The 19,559-nt window shown below is 36.7% G+C and overlaps 1 protein-coding gene across 1 annotated transcript; it reads right to left on the bottom strand.

Annotated features, from left to right (window-relative positions):
* Positions 1-965: 965 nt before the first annotated feature.
* st6galnac6 (ST6 (alpha-N-acetyl-neuraminyl-2,3-beta-galactosyl-1,3)-N-acetylgalactosaminide alpha-2,6-sialyltransferase 6) lies at positions 966-14,724 on the bottom strand. Its single transcript, XM_083564183.1, has 6 exons — positions 14,390-14,724; positions 10,329-10,400; positions 6,111-6,305; positions 5,346-5,755; positions 3,984-4,091; positions 966-2,748 (listed from the first exon to the last, which is right to left on the bottom strand). The coding sequence occupies exons 2-6, from the start codon at positions 10,350-10,352 to the stop codon at positions 2,562-2,564; spliced, it is 924 nt and encodes a 307-aa protein (XP_083420309.1). The 5' UTR covers positions 10,353-10,400; positions 14,390-14,724; the 3' UTR covers positions 966-2,561.
* Positions 14,725-19,559: the final 4,835 nt, after the last annotated feature.

The raw sequence follows: 19,559 nt of genomic DNA on the forward strand, positions 1-19,559 counted from the left end.
TACATCAGCCTCAGTTATGGAGATGCACATCCCTAATCTACACAATACAAACAACAATGGGTGAGTAACAATTTGTGTCTGACTAAGACACAATTATGTTTGCTTTTAATGACACTGAGGGTAAAATTACTGAAGATAAATCTCATATCTAACTTTTACCATGTATAATAAATGTGAATCAGGTTATAAGAAATTGCCCAAATTAATATTAGTGATAACTTGACAGTCCCTCTTTGTAGCATGCCATGTTCCAACTAAGCAAAAAAACGCTGTCACCATCAAAAACATCTTGATCCACTGTAACTGAAAAGCCTGGTAACTGAAAGCCTCACTTGTTCAGTGCAGCCAGAGAGAAAGGAAAAGTGTGTTTTGGACTCTGCTCGTTCTGATAGCTTCTCAAACCACAGGAAGGCTGTTTGGGTTAAGTGTGATAAAATGTGAAACCATCTGAATTGAGGGTAGTGCCACCCCCCAGAGACTGGGGTACATCCTCAAAGGAGCTTGTGCATATTAACACTAATGCATATCATCATGGTTCACATAGTGTGTATTCAAACTTGACAGATTGTATTTATTGATTTTATGATACATTTGTATATATTGTATATTTTCGTATATTGTATATTTAATAATAGCAAGAGTTGGAATTTTTTAATTCACGTTCATGCACTTCCTTAATCTTGATATTCAACTCCGATAACCATTTTACTTTTACATGAACTTGTCAATGTGTCTGCTGAATGTGACCTGACGAGTTTAATTTGTACTCACACAATATATTCTCTACTACATCTGTGGTTTCACAAACCATATTCTGTGGAAGAGACAGACACAGGGAGGGGGGTACGACCCACTTGATTCTCTACCCTAATCGGGCCTCTGAACCATTCTATGGCTTATAAGCTTTGTTGATGCAGCTGAATTTGATTATTGTGTAAACATTCTCTTGAATAAAACAGACCAGATTTTGTTTCGTCGTAACTTTTATTTCTCCTCTCACCAATAAAATTATACTTTAATTTCCACAACACATATCAATGCAGAAGTGTAACCCAGGATTTCAGGTAGACCTACAAACATAACCAATACTAGATTAAAGGTCATGGGCCTTAAGCAGGACAGGGAACATCCATAGTCATTTGGGGTGGGAACATCCCATTTGGTCAGATCACTGCCAAAGCTAGACAATAGCATTTTTTTCCTGTAGTACCATGCAAACAAACTCATTTAGCTATAATCCTAATACAAGTAATAGTGCAATGACATTTATAGAATTGCGTTTAAGAATAAAATAGCTCAAGGATTTTCCACCCTGGAAATAGTCTGGTTTGATTGTGCTAGGATTGAAAATTTTCTTCCTTATCTGTACTTTTTGCATTTGTTTGTCTGTTCGTTCTTTTTTTTTTTCCTAAAAATGCATTTAAGAATATGTAATAAGTAGACAACAGTCTTTTAACAGAATTTGATCATTGTCAGCTTGAAGAAATCATCTGTGTAGAATCTCGTGATTAGCATCATTCTAGTTACAGAGCATTAGCTTATAAAATGAAAAGAGATTCATTGTTTTAGAACACTTGTGTTTTTGTCTTTGCACGTATTGCTGGCACAATAGTTGGGCAGTGATTATAGTCCATCATGAACTACCAAATCATAAAAAAGAATTATGAATCTAAAAACTGTAAAACAACAACAATAATAAATAACAAATAAATAGAATATACCAAAAAAAATTTGACATAACAGTAGTTAATTGCTAATTGTAGTTCATATCTTTTGGCAATAAAACTAAATTCTAAGTTTGTACCTCTCTCTCTATTTCATTTTCTTTATAACAGCTTATCAGAAACCCAAAACTGGTAGCCAAACCAATATACCATCAAAACTCTTCGGCTATTCTGATTTTCTCAAGGTTTTTTCTGTTTTTGATGGCATTTTGGGAATATAAATGTATATCAATATTTTCAAATGCTTTTTTAATGCAATTGTTTCGAAAATAAAGTACTCAGCACCAATTTGCTGATTATTGCGATATCGTAAATGTGTACAATTGTAATGTAAAATCTGTTCCAATAAAATGATTGGTATACATGCCAGGTTTAAAACTGAACAAACTGCATCATAAAGAGATTTCACTACCGATAATAGAAGGCCAGAATGAAAGGTCTGATCAAAGTTTCACCTGACAGTGTGAATCCATTAGCCAATTTGCTTTAGTGTTCCAGCAGGTAATACATGTTAAACCAGCAACCATTTTTGGGTAAAATATGCAACCATATAACGGTCATGGTAAACCAGTTTCACATGAGGCTCACTTAGAGGCTGGACACCATTTTGGATCATTTTGCTGATAGTGCAACTAACACTTTTCCTTAGGTGGAGACTGCAGCCGTGGGCCGTTTTGGACCATATACTTGTTGAGCTGTACGTGAGGCTAAGGCTGAAAGTTTCCCACTGGAAGAAAAATTGTGTCTGGTAGCCATTTTAGGTCAGAATCTCATTAGGCTGAGACTCGGGTTGGTGGCCATCTATCTCCAGGAATAAGCCTTTTTGCTTTTCATTTCTCACCAGGTGGGGTGTACAAAACTGATGTTGTAGAGTTTGGCCCAGCGAGAAAACACTTGTTTTTCAGTGATGAAGCGATGGTGATTTCCACGACGGCCCCTCTCGTTCGTCAGGTAGGTCACACACTCGTCTGGCCCTCTGGGTTTATAGTAGTGATATGGCATTCGCTTGGGCTGAGGATGCCTCCTATGTCACAATCACAGTTACTTTAATGTGATATTCCATAACATATGTTAATTCAGGATCTTTTCATTCTTTGTAACAAAAAGTTACAGAAAAAGTTGAGAAGCTATCACACTTGACTTTGTTTACAGGCTACTAAATAATACATTTTTAGAGAATCCCTGTAATAGGGAAATGACAACATACTGGCATCCAGCATAAAGTCTGGCAGCCGATTTTTAGCCATACAACAATTGTTCAGCAGTGTTTGATGCAGCATTTTTGTCTGCCAGGATTCAAATCAATTTCCAGTCGAACATACAGTATATCTGCACAACTTAAGTAAATTAATAGAGAGGAGACCCCGGAGGAACTAAGTGGTAAGGATCACACGAAGTGACACGAAAGCTGCGGGGGAGAGAGGGTGGACTGATTTTGCAGAGACTTGTTTGTGTGCATTAAGTATGTATTCGCTTTAGGTTAAAAAGCCAAAATAAAGATAACTTTTGCTGTGACCTGTTGCCTGCCTCCCATTCCTTCTTCCGTGAGCCTCTAAAGTTTTCACGAAAGCCCTTTTCTTAGCCTTTACAATAGAAACGAGGTCAAAACAATGCACGGATAATTCTTAAATGGGGAGGTGGTAGCTCAGTAGTTAAGGTACTGGACTCTGGATCAGAAGGTCACAAGTTAATATCCTAGCACCACCAACTTACCACTGATGGGCCCTTGAGCAAGGCCCCTATCTGCTCAGTTGTATGTTTTGCTAGATAAGGGCATCTGTAAAATATTGTAAATCTAAAATACACGTTATCCTGTCAGTTGCTTTCCTTTCCCTATTATACTCTTTGCAGTATAGCTTACAATATAAATTATTCTGTACTTTATTATACAAGAATGTAATATATTTAATTAAAAACTTATTGCTAGAAAATGAGATCTTCTAGAGAAATTTGTAAGACTACCCATTCTGGCTACTGTTTCTCAATTAATGTTTATAGAGTCAGTATAGGTCATCATGTTTCCTGCCACAATAGGCCTCTTATAGCACACTAATATACATCTTGAAATGAGGTAATCAACATCTGTCAAATATATTTGTCTAACTGCAACATTTAAAACATTTGTCGGTAACTCAAAGCGGTATTCATAATTCAAAATATGTTGTGAACTAATAAATTGTTTTAATCACCACCACTAACAGTACTGCGACATTATTTGGACAATATAAATGCATTTTTTTTAAAGAAAGATTTTCTTACCCACAGTAGTTTGGAGGCACCATCCCATAAACCTTAATATTGTCACAAATCTCAATAGCAATGACCATGGTGAACCAGCCAGTGCTAAGCCATGACTGCGACTTTTGTCTGAAAAAAAAGAAAACACAATTCAGAGTTTTATAGCTGTAGCAGCTGAAGCAATGTTTGGAGGTAATATATATTTTATACTTTATTTAGTAGTACATTGGACCTACAAGTCTTAAGCTGTAAGGAAGCTTTTGACCACTACACAATAGCAGAATAAACAATCAACATACCCTTACAGCAAGTAGTATTTATGTGATACACTTTACCCTTAACTTCATGCCATCTATTTAGCCTGAAAAGGAGGTAAGGGTTCTACTTTGGAGGTAACGTTGGAGCATAATGTAATACTTTTTCTTTTGTTTTTTCAATTTGGAATAATCTTTTTTTAAGGCCTTCATACTTATCAGGATCATACTGAAACAGATAAGTCTTATTCTAAACCTTTAATCCAACTACCTTTAATACAACCAAGTTAGTTCCAAATATGGAGCCTGGCTTATCATCCCGAAAACAGTTAGCAGTGCCAAATACCTTGTTACCACTCACACACTCTCTTTTCTCTCTTCCTTTCACTTTAAGGACACCCAAGAGGATTTTTTGCCCCTAAGATTATTCTTGCCACCCTGCCTGCTCTGGATCCTGTTCCTTTTCCTGTCTTCTGCTCTGCTCTGCTCTGCCTCCATAGTACCCGGTTTGGACTTTGGTTTTGTTTTGGCCGTTATTTTTGCCGTCTTTGGATTTTTTTGGACTGTTTTTTGTCTTCCCTGCATCACCCTGTTTGCCTGTGTTTCAGACCCTGGACTGCTTTTGGACTGTGTTTTTGCTTTGGCCCATTGCTCAGTTTGTGTCTTTTATTAAAGCCTGTTTTCACCCTAACCCTGTCGCATCCTGCACTTGGGTCCTCACTCACCTAATCACCCGCGATAACTGACAGAATAATCTAGCCCTGCACCTATGATCGCTGACAGAATAATCTGGCCTTGCATTGTGTCGAGCTGCCTCACAAATTGTCTCCTAACATTAGGTTTAGCCAATTTCACGTAACTAGCAGTAATCCCTAGAATGCCACTGCTCACATGCAGTGATCATTGCTAGGCTTTTTTTCTTGGTCTCCAATCCACAGATACTCATAGCCATCATTTGATATCAGATTATATTGTCCCACTCAAGCAATATATATATATATATAGACCATTTTGATATACTGTATAAATTATAAAATCTGAATGATCTAGGGCTAAAGTAATGCGTCATGCTTTGCTAGGAATCAGAACAGTAGGGTTAACAGTGCTTAAAAAAGAGTGTGCTTCCTACCTGTCTCGGCCAGTCTCTTTATAAAAGAGTGTGTCAAACTTGCGCATTTTGCTCGGTGTGACAGCAAAGGTTGTGAGGTTAGTGTATGTCATAGCAGCACGATGGATCAGCCTGTAGAGAGTACCCTTAGCATCGCGTCCTATCTTCGTGGGCGGACCCCAGAAGATGACAGATGGGCAGTCAGAGCAGTTGAGGAACTCTTGCGGTTTTCGGACGAGACGAATAACACTGGAGTGAGCAACAACACGAAGGCTGGTTTTGTTACCCACATCAGCCTCAAAACCAGCTGTGGGTGCATCGTTCATGCGGATCACGCACTCAGCATGGTCAATCTCTGCTCCAGCACCTGTGCCCAGTACATGGCTTGAGCTCGTCACCAGGGCGCACTGACTGCAGTGTAAGGTCAGGCTCTGATACAAACATACACACACACACACACAGTCACATAATTTTCAAATGAATTTCCCTAGCAACAAGGGCCAGTGCATATATTGGACAAAAACTTAGATATATTTTGTATAGGAATTGTTTTCTTTCTTTAATATAATTTCCAATGTTCTTTTGTTTCGAATGTATTTATTTGTTTATTTTTAGCATCAGTAATTTCATTTCTGACCTATGGGTTTTTGATCAGCAAGATTAATAACTTCACATAAGTAGGCTGATTGTAGTTAGTTAGCAAAGATACAGGGAACTGTACTAATATGTAGAGTATAATTTTTATATTCTTATAAATTCGTATTAAGTCTAAGAGGTGATCCTTACCTTGTTGCCAAAAACAGGAATATAACCATCTTTTCCGGCCCATTTCTTCAGGTCCGTGTTTTTGGTGGCACTTTTATAGCCTACCATTTTAAAAGCTTCATACGAATCATTTGCACTGTTGGAGTTGTAGAGAATGAAGAGTGTCGTGATAAGAAAGATCGCCACAAATACAACCATCCGCTTGCTGTTGTGCCCCTATATTAAAAAAATTAAGAAAAAGAAAAAGTTAAACACATTGAGTGTAAAAATGTTTTGTAATATTTGGGATGATTATATACTGACTTCTTGATGGATATCGAAAGTGAAAACCCAAAATACAAATAAAATAATTTGTTTTTTCTATAGTATGAATCCTGTGTTACCCTTAAAACTGTCCACTGTACTTACATTAGCAAGTTGCTATTAGCACTGCTTCTGTATACATCGAGACAATTAAAACCTTCTCTTTAACAATTAGCATATCACAGTAGAAACAGTGCTTCTAGTCTGTGTATAGGCTGATGACTGCCACCACAAAAGGGGCTTTTGTGTCTTCATACCATGGCAAATAAGCAGTTGGCATGAAGATTGGATGGCATGCATTGACCATATCAAGAAATGTAACCCACCCTTGCAGCAATGTCACAAGTCACCCCAGTGTCACATGGCCACCATGGGAATGCAAGCTTATCACAACTCGGAAAGGAATATCTAGCTGAAGTGACTGTTAGCAAAAAAGCAGATTTCACTGACATTCACTTCAAGTACATGTCGTGCAGAGGCTCATAAGAAGTCACATGCCAGCTGTCTAGGTGATAAGAAGGTTGATCACTTTAGAAAAGTAGTACTATCCACATATACTATTAGGGCAGATAGACCATTAAGAAACACATAATTTGCAAGAGAACTTCCACTCAAGAAGATACAAGAGGTAGATGTACTAGACCATTGCATTTACATCATATGACTGGCAGAGAGGTCACGAATCTTGCTGGCCATAAGGGACAGCAGATATTTTTTTGTCTGTGATTTCTATATTCACTGATAAAGCAAGTCTGCATATAGTGGCCAGGCTGAATTTGACTGTCAAGCTCAATAAAATCTGTCATAAACTTGGATGATGGTGTGGCAAACATTTTTCAGGCCAACAAACACTTTCAGGCCGAGAAACGAGCTTTTATCTGCTGCAGTGGTAGAGGAAGGTGTGTGTTTATAGAATATTCTTTAGTAAATGCTTGGGGCTATTACAAGATCTTTCTGTATACAACCTAAAAAAAAACCCACTCGATGCTAGAAATAGAGCAAAATTTTGAATTTTAAATTGGAATTTCTGCCTTTAGAAGCATCTATGTGCTCACTCACAGAATACAAACTGTAAAATGCTGTCAATTGTATTAGGCTGTGGTCCAATTAATTAAATTCCCTCTTAGCAGAGATGCAATAGAGATGGTAGTTCATCTCTATTGCATCTCTGCCAAAAGGGAATAACATTTTTCGGACTGAGCAACAACTATTTGGTATAAGATCAATGAGGCCTTGACCCCTAAAAAACGGCATTCCCTGCCTTGAAAGCATTGGAAAATACAACCCCTGCTTTTATTTCAGGCTAAAAGATGTTTACAGACTGTTGTAAAAAGACGAAGGGATGCTACACACTGGTAAACATGGGTCTGTCCCAACATTTAAGAAACGTGTTACTGCCATTAATTTAAAAATGAGTTTATTATTTTCTGAAAATGGTACAATTTCCCAATCTAAACACATGTTTACTGTGTTTCATTGTGAATACATTTGTTATACTAGTATTTACATTTTACTGACACTTGATGAACAGCACACAAAATACATTTAAGATCTTGCGGCAAACATTAAAGAACTTGAGCTTAGTGTCAGGATCTTTCGGGTCGGCTTTCTGATTCTTGGACTGTTTTTGGTTTTGTCTTCCCTGCATCGCCCTGTTTACACTGCGGTTAAGCCAGTCGCATCTTGAAAATACACGGTTTAGCCAGCTGCACTTTTCTTTGTGTTGCGCGTCTAATCGTGCACTTACATTATGGTCGGTGGACGCGGTCAAAATAGATGTAAAGTGCCTTCAGAAAGGTGTTTCCGTTCTAAAAAAAAAAAAAAATTAAAAATAAAAAAAAGACATAAAAAAAACAAATCTGAAAGCATTTCCAATTATGTTCCACATTCAAACACTTATAAAACATTTAGCTTTATAGGTTTGCTAATACTTTTAAATAATTTGTATTTAGAGTGTCTCTGTCTATTACTCTATTAGATTTCAAGTCATTTTACTGTGGAGTTTTGAGAATAGTAAAGGCAAAATCACTGGAAACATAAGTGGATTTTTAACCAGGGTCCATATTCAAACACTCATTAAACATTTTCTTTTACAGGTTTGCTCATTCTTTTAAATAATTTCTTATTTACAGTGTCCCTGTCTATTACTTTATTAAATTTTAAGTAATTTTACTGTGGAGTTTTGAGAGAAGTAAGGGCAAAATCACTCGAAACATCAGTGCATTTTCAATCATGTTCCATATTCATACACTCATAAAACATTTTCCTTTATAAGTTTGTTCAATCTTTCAAATAATTCTTATTTAGAGTCTCCCTGTCTATTAGACTCTTAAATTTCAAGTCATTTTACTGTACAATTTTTAAGAAAAGTAAAGGCAAAATCACTCCACACCTTAGTGCATTTTCAATCATATTCGATATTCATACACTCATTAAACATTTTCCTTTCTAAGTTTGTTCAATCCTTCAAATAATTCTTATGTGAAGTTTTTGAGAAAAGTAAAGGCAAAATCACCCAAAACATCAGTGCATTTTCAATCATGTTCCACTTTCACTCTAAAGACAAAGACAGACAGAGACACTGTAAAAGAGAATTATTTGAAAGATTGAACAAACTTATAAAGGAAAATGTTTAATGAGTGTTTAAATATGGAACATGGTTGAAAATACATTAATGTTTGAAGTGAATTTGCCTTCAATTTTCTCAAAAGATCTACAGTAAAATGAGTTGAAATTGGATAGAGTCATAGACAAAGACACTCTAAATAAGAATTATTAAAAAAGAATGAGCAAACATAAAGGAAAATGTTTTATAAGTGTTTGAATGTGGAACATGATTAAAAATGCATTGAGATTTTTTATATTGGAAACGCCTTTCTGAAGAATCTTTGTCTATTTTGACTGCGCCCACCGCCCATACCGTAGGTGCACAATTAGACGTGCAACACAAAGAAAAGTGTGGCTGGCTTAACTGTGTATTTTCAAGATGCGGGTGGCTTAACCGCAGTCCTGTTTGCCTGGACTGTGCTTTTGCCGTGCCCCATTGCTTATTTTTTTTTAATTAAAGCCTATATTTTCCTTACCCCCTTGTCGCATCCTACATTTGGGTCCTCAGTCAACCAGTCTCACTGGCAAGATCACTGACAGTATAATGTGGCCTTGCATCGTGTCCACCCTGTGAGTTTCTGACACTTAGTCACAAAGTGGAATCTGCTCATCCCTTTCCTGTACACAACCTTTTAGTTAAACTTCCAGTCATGCTTGCTTTTGAGTTGGACACCACGTATCAGTAGACATCAACTAGCTCAATGTCCTCTCCCATGATGGTAATGGAGTTCCTCATGGTGACTTATGATCGCTGTGACAGCTTGCTTTAAGGTTTCCATGGGACCAAGAGAGCTAGCAAGGGCAGAACCAGAGCCTGCTGCTGAGCCTGGAGTTAATGCTTAAATACAGAGTAACTTGTTATAAGCATGTAGGATCTAAATTTGCACAGTGGTATATTTAAATTGTGTGGTACATTAAGTTTAATACAAAAATAAATAATCGATCAGAATACAGGCAAAGAAGCTCTAATGCTTAAGGGAGAAATAATAAAAAAAAAGGCTCTTCCAGAAAACCAGAGTGAGAATCACAAAGGAAATCACTAATGCATGATCATGACATTTAAAAGGATTATTAGACTTTATAATCATTAAACAGATTATTATAATACAAAGGTTTTACTCATTTTTATCATTCTAGATAATCTGAATACCCATTTATGGGACATTTTATTATTTCCATACATCTGAATTATTTTTTTTTAAATTGTAATCAAGAATAAATTAGTCTGATGCAAAAAAATAATCTCTGGTAATCAAAATCCATGAAAGATATTTGTATTTGTTCAATAAAGCAACAAAATAGACCTATTTAAATCGACTCTCCCCTTACCTTATCCACCAACCGCAGCCCCATTCTCTTGTTCCTGGTTAACTATCACATGATTTATTTAAGCCTTTATGCCTAGAGAAAGGGAAAAGTAATTAGTATATTATTTACTAGCTAAGCATGAATGGTTACATTTAGGCATGGTTCATTCATCCATTCATTTTCTCCCGCTTATCCGTAATTCGGGTCGCGGGGGCAGCAGTCTAAGCAGGCCCCCGCCTTCGACTGCTGCCCAATCCTCACAGCACCGTCCCTCACGGTCCCTCCTGCAGGTGGTGAGCCCACGGGAAGTTAGGCATGGTTATAAAATAAATGACATAATTTTGGATACTTTAACCTAGCTTGCTGCAATTAAAGCACAGGATTTCAGAACATTTTGCTTACCCACAGTCTGTTCATTAGAATCTGCAATTCCAAAACGATGAATTATTACTGTACATTTAAACTACCTAACCTAATATGGCGACTTTTAGAATCATTTACTAACAACCTGTAAAATACTCTACAATTTATAGTAAACAACTGCAAAACATAGGTTTCAGTTGCTGTATTATTTACATGGAATGGAATAAACATAAAAATTGTACATTTGCATATTCCGGCAATGCAGAATACTAGTAAGCTGAAAGTGAAGGTTCTTATAACAGAGGATAATGCAGGAATTTTAACATGCAACTTATAATTCAAAACTACCTACATTGACTTAATTGCATCTATTACTTAATTATTAAAAGACTGCAATCAATACCGTTACAGTTCAGATAGTCATGTGTTTACATTCCAGCATTATCACAATACCATGGTTTGGGGGTCTTCAGAAAAACTCCTAATCTTCACCTAAATTGTATTCTGCATCAGCCAAATGAGCAAATATACTGAATGATGTGTTACTCTATATATTTATTTTTTACTGTTGATTACATTAAAATGTTCATTGCAGTAATAGAACTCTCAATAAACTACTGTAAACCATATACAATATTTTTACACTGTATGACTTGGAAATATTGAACTGACACAAATGTGCCTTTTCTACTGGATACTCATTTTTAATGAAATTCTAGTGAGATGTCACACATCATATATTGACATTTTTCCACAAAATGTAAACTCAACTTCTGTGATGACAGCTGAATTAACCATTTATTATGCTAGTATTTATATATTATTCGGCACTTTATAAACAGCACACAAAATACATTCAAACATACAGTCGTGAAAATGAAAGGACACTTTTTACATTTTATGGTTTTATGTTTCAGGTCATAATAAAAAATTATCTGTTTCTTAGCAGATGTAAAAAATTTGGTAAATAAAGCCTCTGATAAACAACAATACAATAATTATTTCACTGCGTCATTATATATTTTTTACAATAAAAACCCGAACTGTAAAAAACAATTGTACAAAACTAATTAAACCTTTACTGCTTTAAATAATTCTAGAGGCTAAGTAGCAGCCAGGTGCTTCTAATTAAATGATTTTCATTAACTGATTATCAGCCTGTGATCCCCCCTCAATAAAACCCCAAATTATATAAGTTTGCTGGTCTGGGGCATACAGATGTGTATGAACACAATGCCAAGAAGCAAAGACATCTGCAATGATCTTAGAGTAGCAATTATTGGTATATTAATCTGGGAAGGGTTATAAGCCATTTTCAAAGAATTTAAAGTCCATCATTCTAAAGTAAGGAACAATATTAGTGGAAGATAATCAAGACAGTTGCCAATCTTCACAGCATTGGACATCCCAGCAATTCACCACAAAGGCAGGCCAAGCAATGCTCAGAGAATTTGAAATAAACAAAAAAAGTTATATCTTCAGCCCTCAGTTAGCATGATAAATTTGAAAGTTAATGACATGACTATACTATTGGTAATGTTTGTTAAGGTTTGTTTAGAAGGGTTGCCAGGAGAAAACCACTTCGTTCTAAAATAAACATTGCAGCATGACCTAGGTTTGCATGGTTAATTCTGAATAAACCGCAAGACTTTTAGAACAAAGTCGTCTGGACAGATGAGACCAAAGTGGAACTGTTTGTCCATACTGCACAGCACAACATTTGGAAATAAACAAACAGCCTATTATAGCACAAACACCTCATACCAAATGTCAAGCATGGTGATGGAGGGAAGACGATTTGGCCATGAACTCCTCTGAATATAAAAGTATTCTATAGTCCGATGTGAGACCATCAGTTCGACAGCTAAATCGTGGACAAAAATTGAGTATTGCAAAAGAACAATGATCCCAAACACAACACAACTCTACAGCAGAATTGCTGAACAAGAACAGAATCGAAGTACAGTAATCCCCTGTTATCACAGTGGTTACGTTCCACAACGGGGGATTACTGTATTGCATATCTAAGTATAAGTATATCTCAAGTATATATCGCCCGAATAATCGAGTTTCAAAATAATCGTAAGTAGCTGCCCTAAACTGAAGTAACATTGTAAACAAAAGCAAGCAAAAATTCCTCCACAATGATGTCAGAAACGATCATTAAGTTATTTCTGGTGGTTCTACAAGCTATTGAATAATAAGGTGCACCTAATTTTTAGACATGGCTTCATTTCAACCTGATGTTTGAAAAAAACAAACAAACAAAAAAAACAAACAAACAAACAAAAATAAATATATATATAAAATAACAGTGTAATATGTTAAGTGTTCTTGTTCGTCTGAGGTTGTATTTACATACCGTAATTTCTGGACTATAAAGCGCACCCATATATAAGCCACACCCACTGAATTTTACAAATATTTTTATTTTGGACATAAATAAGCTGCACCTGTCTATAAGCCGCACTATATGTCTACACTAATGTATTTTACACAGGCTTTAAAGAAAGACACGTCACACACGGTGTAACGGGTAAAATATGTTGCGCTTCCCTTAGGAGCATAGCGGTATTTTGGGAATAGCATGCCACTGCATTTTTTTCGGAATTACTGCATGTGTGCAAGACCGAGGAATATGTCCTTATTATTTTCTGATGCTGATTTCTAAGTTTCTTTGACTAACCCGTAACGCTGTTGCCAAGAAAAATTAAAAAGCACTGTCCGTGCTTATATGATTTTTGTTGCAACTGGAGTTAGCGAGCTCTCCCTTTTTCCGTTCGGAAATTTAATTGGTCTAATGTTATGGGGTTCAGTTTTTTGGCTTGAAGTTTGTGAAACCGGGAAAAACCCAGGAAAAATCCATAAATTAGCCGCTTCGTTTTTTAAGCCGCGGGGTTCAAAGCATGGGAAAAAGTAGCGGTGTATAGTCCGAAAAATACGGTAATTAAAAGACCTTCTAAGAACCAAATTATTTTTATGTCTTGATATTTAAAAACAAACAATAGAATGCAAACATGGTTTAATTTCATTTTCACGTGACTGCATATATAAAAATAAATTACTGCAAAGATGCGTCCACAATATATAAGGTTTAAAAAATGTTGTTAGAGAAAACGTCTTGTCAGAACCAGGATACCAAAGGGCACATGCAAAAAAAAAGCAATATTATAATTCAGAATGCAAATTTTCATTTTCATTGGAAAAAATACAAATTTATTTTATCTAATTTTTTTCAGTTTTTTAGCTGGATTCATAAATCTACTGCCTCAAAAGCATATAAGGTTTCGATTCAAAATATAATTTTTAACTAAACGGAAAAAAAAAAGAAAAAACACCATAGGCTATTAAACATGATAATAATTATTATGATTATAAAAAGCTTCAAATTGTTATGTATATGCCATTCAATAATTATGCATATAACAATAAAATGTAAATGTTAAATAATATCGTGCAACAGTATGAAATTAAATAGTTCTTCGCTTTCTTCATATGAAACAGTATGTTAATCAGCACATATTTTACAATATTATATTTTAATACATCTTTTGTTAGATTATTAGGATAGTGGTCATATAAACTTTCGCAAATCACGCGCACAAAACAGTGGGCGTAAACTCTAGGGGTTTTACGGCCTTTTTGGGGGGCGCAGTCGGAAAATAACGGTACAATTGACGCTGTAACAAATACAATAAAAATAAAAATAAAATACATACTGAAATCTGGTGCTCAGCTTCTCTGCTTATGATAAACACCGCATATGGTTTCCTCCAGACCAAAAAAATGGTAATGAAGCGAGTGCGCAGGTTGATCGTGTAAACACGAACTAATGACACACTACACAAAAATCACCAGATCACGAGGTCTCGGAAAAAAATAAATAAACAAAAACGTTCGGCGTCCCTGTCGGCAAATCCGCCGTGTGACGAGCCGCAATCGCAACCTGCCGTGATTTCGTGCGCTCACATACACCAACTGCGCGGATCTTACGCTCGATATGCGGCGCGTCGTCGCTGCCTTTGTACGCGTGCAGACGAGGGGGGGTTGGAGGGGGGAGGGAGATAGAGAGAGAGAGAGAGAGAGAGAGAGAGAGGGGGGGGTCCTTTTGTGTCATCAGCAGGGAAGCAGAGTGACGCTGGACTGGAGAATGCACATTTCTTTTGGATGAAGATGTGTAGGATGTCTCGTGATTGACAGAAAAATATTATACAAGGCTTTCCCTTATTTGTTATCACTTATTATCTTATTATGTTTTAATGTTTTTTTCCAATAGTCTATCATCTTCATTTCATAGTCATTCTCTTGCTTTTTCTGCTCCCTGGGGTGTAAATTTAGTTAGCGTTTTTGAGGCACAAGCCAGTCCACTCTTAGTGCCGGTCCCAAGCCTGGATAAATAGGGAGGGTTGCGTTAGGAAGGGCATCCAGCGTAAAACATGTGCCAAATCGAATATGCCGATCACAAATAAGAATTTCATACCGGATCGGTCGAGACCCGGGTTAACAACGACCGCCACAGATATCTTTGGCCAACAGGGTACCGGTGAAAATTGGGCTACTGTTGGCCGAAGGAGGAGAAGGAGAGGAGGAAGACGTCTACAGAACCGGCAGGGAAAAGAGAAGTGTAGGAGAGTGGAAGTTAGGGTGGGTACTTTAAATGTTGGTACTATGACTGGTAAAGGGAGAGAGGTAGCTGACATGATGGAGAGGAGAAAGGTAGATATGTTGTGTGTTCAGGAGACCAAGTGGAAAGGGAGTAAGACCAGGAACATTGGAGGTGGGTTTAATCTGTTCTGTCATTGGGTGATTCTGAAGGAAGAGTACAGTAAGAGTGTAGTGAAGGTGAAGAGAGTTTCTGATAGTGTGATGAACGTGAAGCTGGAAGTTGGAGGGATGATGATAAATGTCATCAGGGCCTATGCTCCACAAGTTGGCTGTGAGATGGAGGAGAAGGAAAGATTCTGGAGTGAATTAGATAAAGTGGTAGATGGTGTACCTAGATATGAACGATTGGTGATTGGTGCAGACTTTAATGGGCATGTAGGTGTAGGAAACAAAGGTGATGAGGAGGTGATGGGTAGGTATGGTTTTAAGGAGAGGAATGTAGAAGGTCAGATGATGGTAGATTTTGGCAGTGGTGAATACTTATTTTAAGAAAAAGGAGGATCATAGGGTGACGTATAAGAGTGGAGGAAGGTGCACACAGGTGGACTATGTTCTATGTAGGAGATGCAACCTGAAGGAGATTGGAGACTGTAAGGTGATGGCAGGAGACAGTGTGGCTAGACAGCATTGGATCTCAGCCCTTTCCTGTTCGCAGTGGTGGTGGACAGGTTGACGGACGAGGTCAGACAGGATTCTCCCTGGACTATGATGTTTGCGGATGATATTGTGATTTGTGGTGAGAGTAGGGAGCAGGTTGAGAAGAGCCTAGAGAGGTGGAGATATGCGCTGGAGAGAAGAGAAATGAAAGTCAGTAGGAGTAAGACAGAGTACATGTGTGTGAATGAGAGGGAGGGCAGTGGAGTGATGCGGTTGCAGGGAGAAGAGGTGGAGAAGGTGGAGGAGTTCAGGTATCTGGGGTCAACAGTGCAAAGTAATGGAGAGCTGAAAAAAGAAGAAGATTATTATTATATAAGAAATAATAGTTTGTTATATACTACTACTACTACTACTACTACTACTACTACTACTACTACTAATAATAATAATAATAATAATAGCATTCCAAAAAAAAAAAAAAATCTAGAAGTAACTATATTTGCTGTTTATGTATGCAATATACATACATAATCCATCTACTATTCTATTCGATTCTATTCTATTCTATTCTATTCTATTCTATTCTATTCTATTCTATTCGTATACAACTTTCCATAATTCACAAAACAGCTTTATTGAAAGAAATAGATACAAAATTTTGTATTTACATTTTAAATTCATAAATGTATTTCTTTATATAAAGTTTATTGCTCAGCAATGAGCCAGAGGTGACAATGGCAAGGAAAAACACTGACACAATATTAGAAGAAACCATATGGGCTTTTCTTTATTTAATACACAAACAATTAAACAAACAAACAAATAAAAAAAGAGAAGTCTATTTTAGAATACTGGAACGTCAGCATGGCTACCACAGCATTTTGCAGTGACATGCCATTGTTATGCCTCAAGACTGTTGAGAAAAACAGGTGACTACCCTTATAAGACTGACAAAGAGAATGTCAAGAGTAGAGATGAGCGAAATTGGATTCATCCGGGTTAAATAACCCGATCATTTTGATGACTCAGGATTAATTAATCCTTCTCTTCATTTACTCAGATCACTTAGATTACTTGTTGTTAACAAGTAGCCGAATAAATTGTCCAGGAAACGTCCTGTATGTTCGGAAACACAGGAGACTCTAAATCGTGACTCCTATGCGAGTCCTCACTGATCCACCTGAACCTGGGATTTAATGGTACGGATGGGCGGATCGTTCCCAAAGTATCGATAATTTTGATACTGGCATTGTATCAAAAGGATCGATTCTCAGATAGAAGTTCAATCCTATAAGTTTTTTTCTTATTTTTTTTACAAGTTTATAATATAAAAAAAATAGTAATATACTGTACAGTATATAAATATTTTACATTTTTAAATAGAAATGTAAATGAAAACTATATCTTCTTCTGCTTTACCATCATTTATCATGACATTGTTCACTCACTCAGTGAAAGCACACAGTGCAGGTTTGAAAGGGGATTCGAGTGCATGAGTGCTGCAATAATGACTGAAAGCAAAAGAAGCATAATCTGAAGTTATTTTACTCCAGTTAACAATGATGAAGCTTCATGTGATATTTGTCAAAAATACCACAAGTATGTCAAGGCATCTAAACGTAAACCACCCTATAAAGGACAACAGAATACAGCTGAGGAGAGAAGAGGTAAATCACATTTATTACTCTTAACGAATATATTGCGCTCATTCTTATCGTATTGATTCTAATAACTCATTAAGCACTTCTTTAAATATGCTGAATTGGGTGAGTACCACAAAAATATATTTTATGCATCACAGAAACACACAATAATGAAAAGGTTAAAAGGTAAAAAAACGCCATACTGCACCACTAATGTGTGTGGGAAATATCCAGGCCACACATTTATTCAGGGTCACATAGAGTGACATAGAGTTTGATATTGTTACGCTGCAAGGACACGAGCAATGGTAACCGGTCTCCTACTCAATCTGTGAGCTTTCTACTGTTTGCATTTATTAATGCAATGCAATTGATTTTTCTGCTTCCTTAGCAGAATCGTTTCAGAGAGGTGGACATTATGCAGGTACAAAGTGATGAGTAGATTATTCGAATTCAAAAAGTCAAGTCACTTTTATTCATAGCTTTACATTATACCACACTGATTGTATCAGATATGAAGATATTACAGTATTTCAAGTGGAGCAGTATATTACACTGCATGCAAGTATAAATCTGTATAGCAGTAGATTTACTGCCCTATAAAAAATAACTTAACATACAGCCATTATTGTCTAAATAGCTGGCAACAAAAATAAGTACACCCTAAGTGAACATGTCAAAGCTGTGTCTAAAGTGTCAAAAATTTGTGTGAGCACTATTGTTATGTAGCACTGCCTTAACACTCCTAGGCATGGAATTCACCAGAGGAACCTGCACAGGTTGTTGAAATCACGGAGCTGCTGAATGTTAAACACATGATGCTTCTCCACCTTACGCTTGAGGATGCCCCACAGGTGCTCAATAGTGTTCAAACTGTTTGTGGGCTTTCTTTTTAGCCAGCTTTAGAAGGGGCGTTCTTTCTGGACGACGGTTATGCAAACCGACTTATTGCAGTGTGTGGCGTATGAGCACTGATAAGCTGCAGCACTCATGCGTCTGTTTTTTGAAGCGGCTTCTGCACCTGACACACAGCACAAGGACTTAATTTCTTTGATGGACTCTTGCTGTTCCTAAAGGAGCCTATCTTGGAAAACATCTGTATGACCCTGGCCACTGTACTGTAACTCAGTTTCAGGGTGTTACTGATCTTCTTATAGCCTTCCTATTTATCTATCCATCCATCAAAGATGTCTAAGTCTTAAGTAGGGTTGGATTGCGCAACACAATCTATTTCAAATGCTCTCTTCTGCAAATTGCAGACAAGATTTACTATGCCACATCTATCGTTAAAAAGTGCTCCACTAATTGGACAGAACTGATGAACTGATTTAAATTCACTACCTATTTCATCTTATAGCACCTGGTAGTTGCTAACACTAAGGGCATGGAAACAGGAACAGCTTTCTGCCCAGAAACCCATGTCTGTTCTTTGCCTTTTCCAGAACGGAGAACCGATTTAAAAATGAACAATATAAAATAAATTCAGTTTAAATAATTATATGGACGGAGTCGCACAGTGTGAAACACACAGGAGTCGGGGTCTTGGCAACAGCTTCTATTTGAAAGTTTTTTTTTTTTAAATGATATTGGACAATGGGTTTTTGTTTGTTATTAGTGGTTTAGCTGTATTCTAAATAAAAAATACATTTACATTTACATTTGCGGCATTTAGCAGACGCCCTTATCCAGAGCGACGTACAAAAGTGCTTTGAGTCTCTAGTAACGAATAAATCTACACTGGTACGCAAGATACCACTCTTGAATTCTACAAAGCAAACTTAAAAAGTGCTAATTTAAGTATAAATACATATACATTGAGCTAGCACACGCACTCATTATTGTAATCATACCTTCATACTAAACAAATTTTTACAATTATTGTAAAATCATATGCTGTTGTATCAGAGTCAGTGTGGGTTACTGTGCTGCTGTGGTGAAAAATTTAAGTCTGGAACATTAATGTGCAGTTTGAAGCCCCGGTATC

Source organism: Silurus aristotelis, assembly GCF_946808225.1.
Source record: "Silurus aristotelis genome assembly, chromosome: 16".
NCBI classification, from domain to species: domain Eukaryota; kingdom Metazoa; phylum Chordata; class Actinopteri; order Siluriformes; family Siluridae; genus Silurus; species Silurus aristotelis.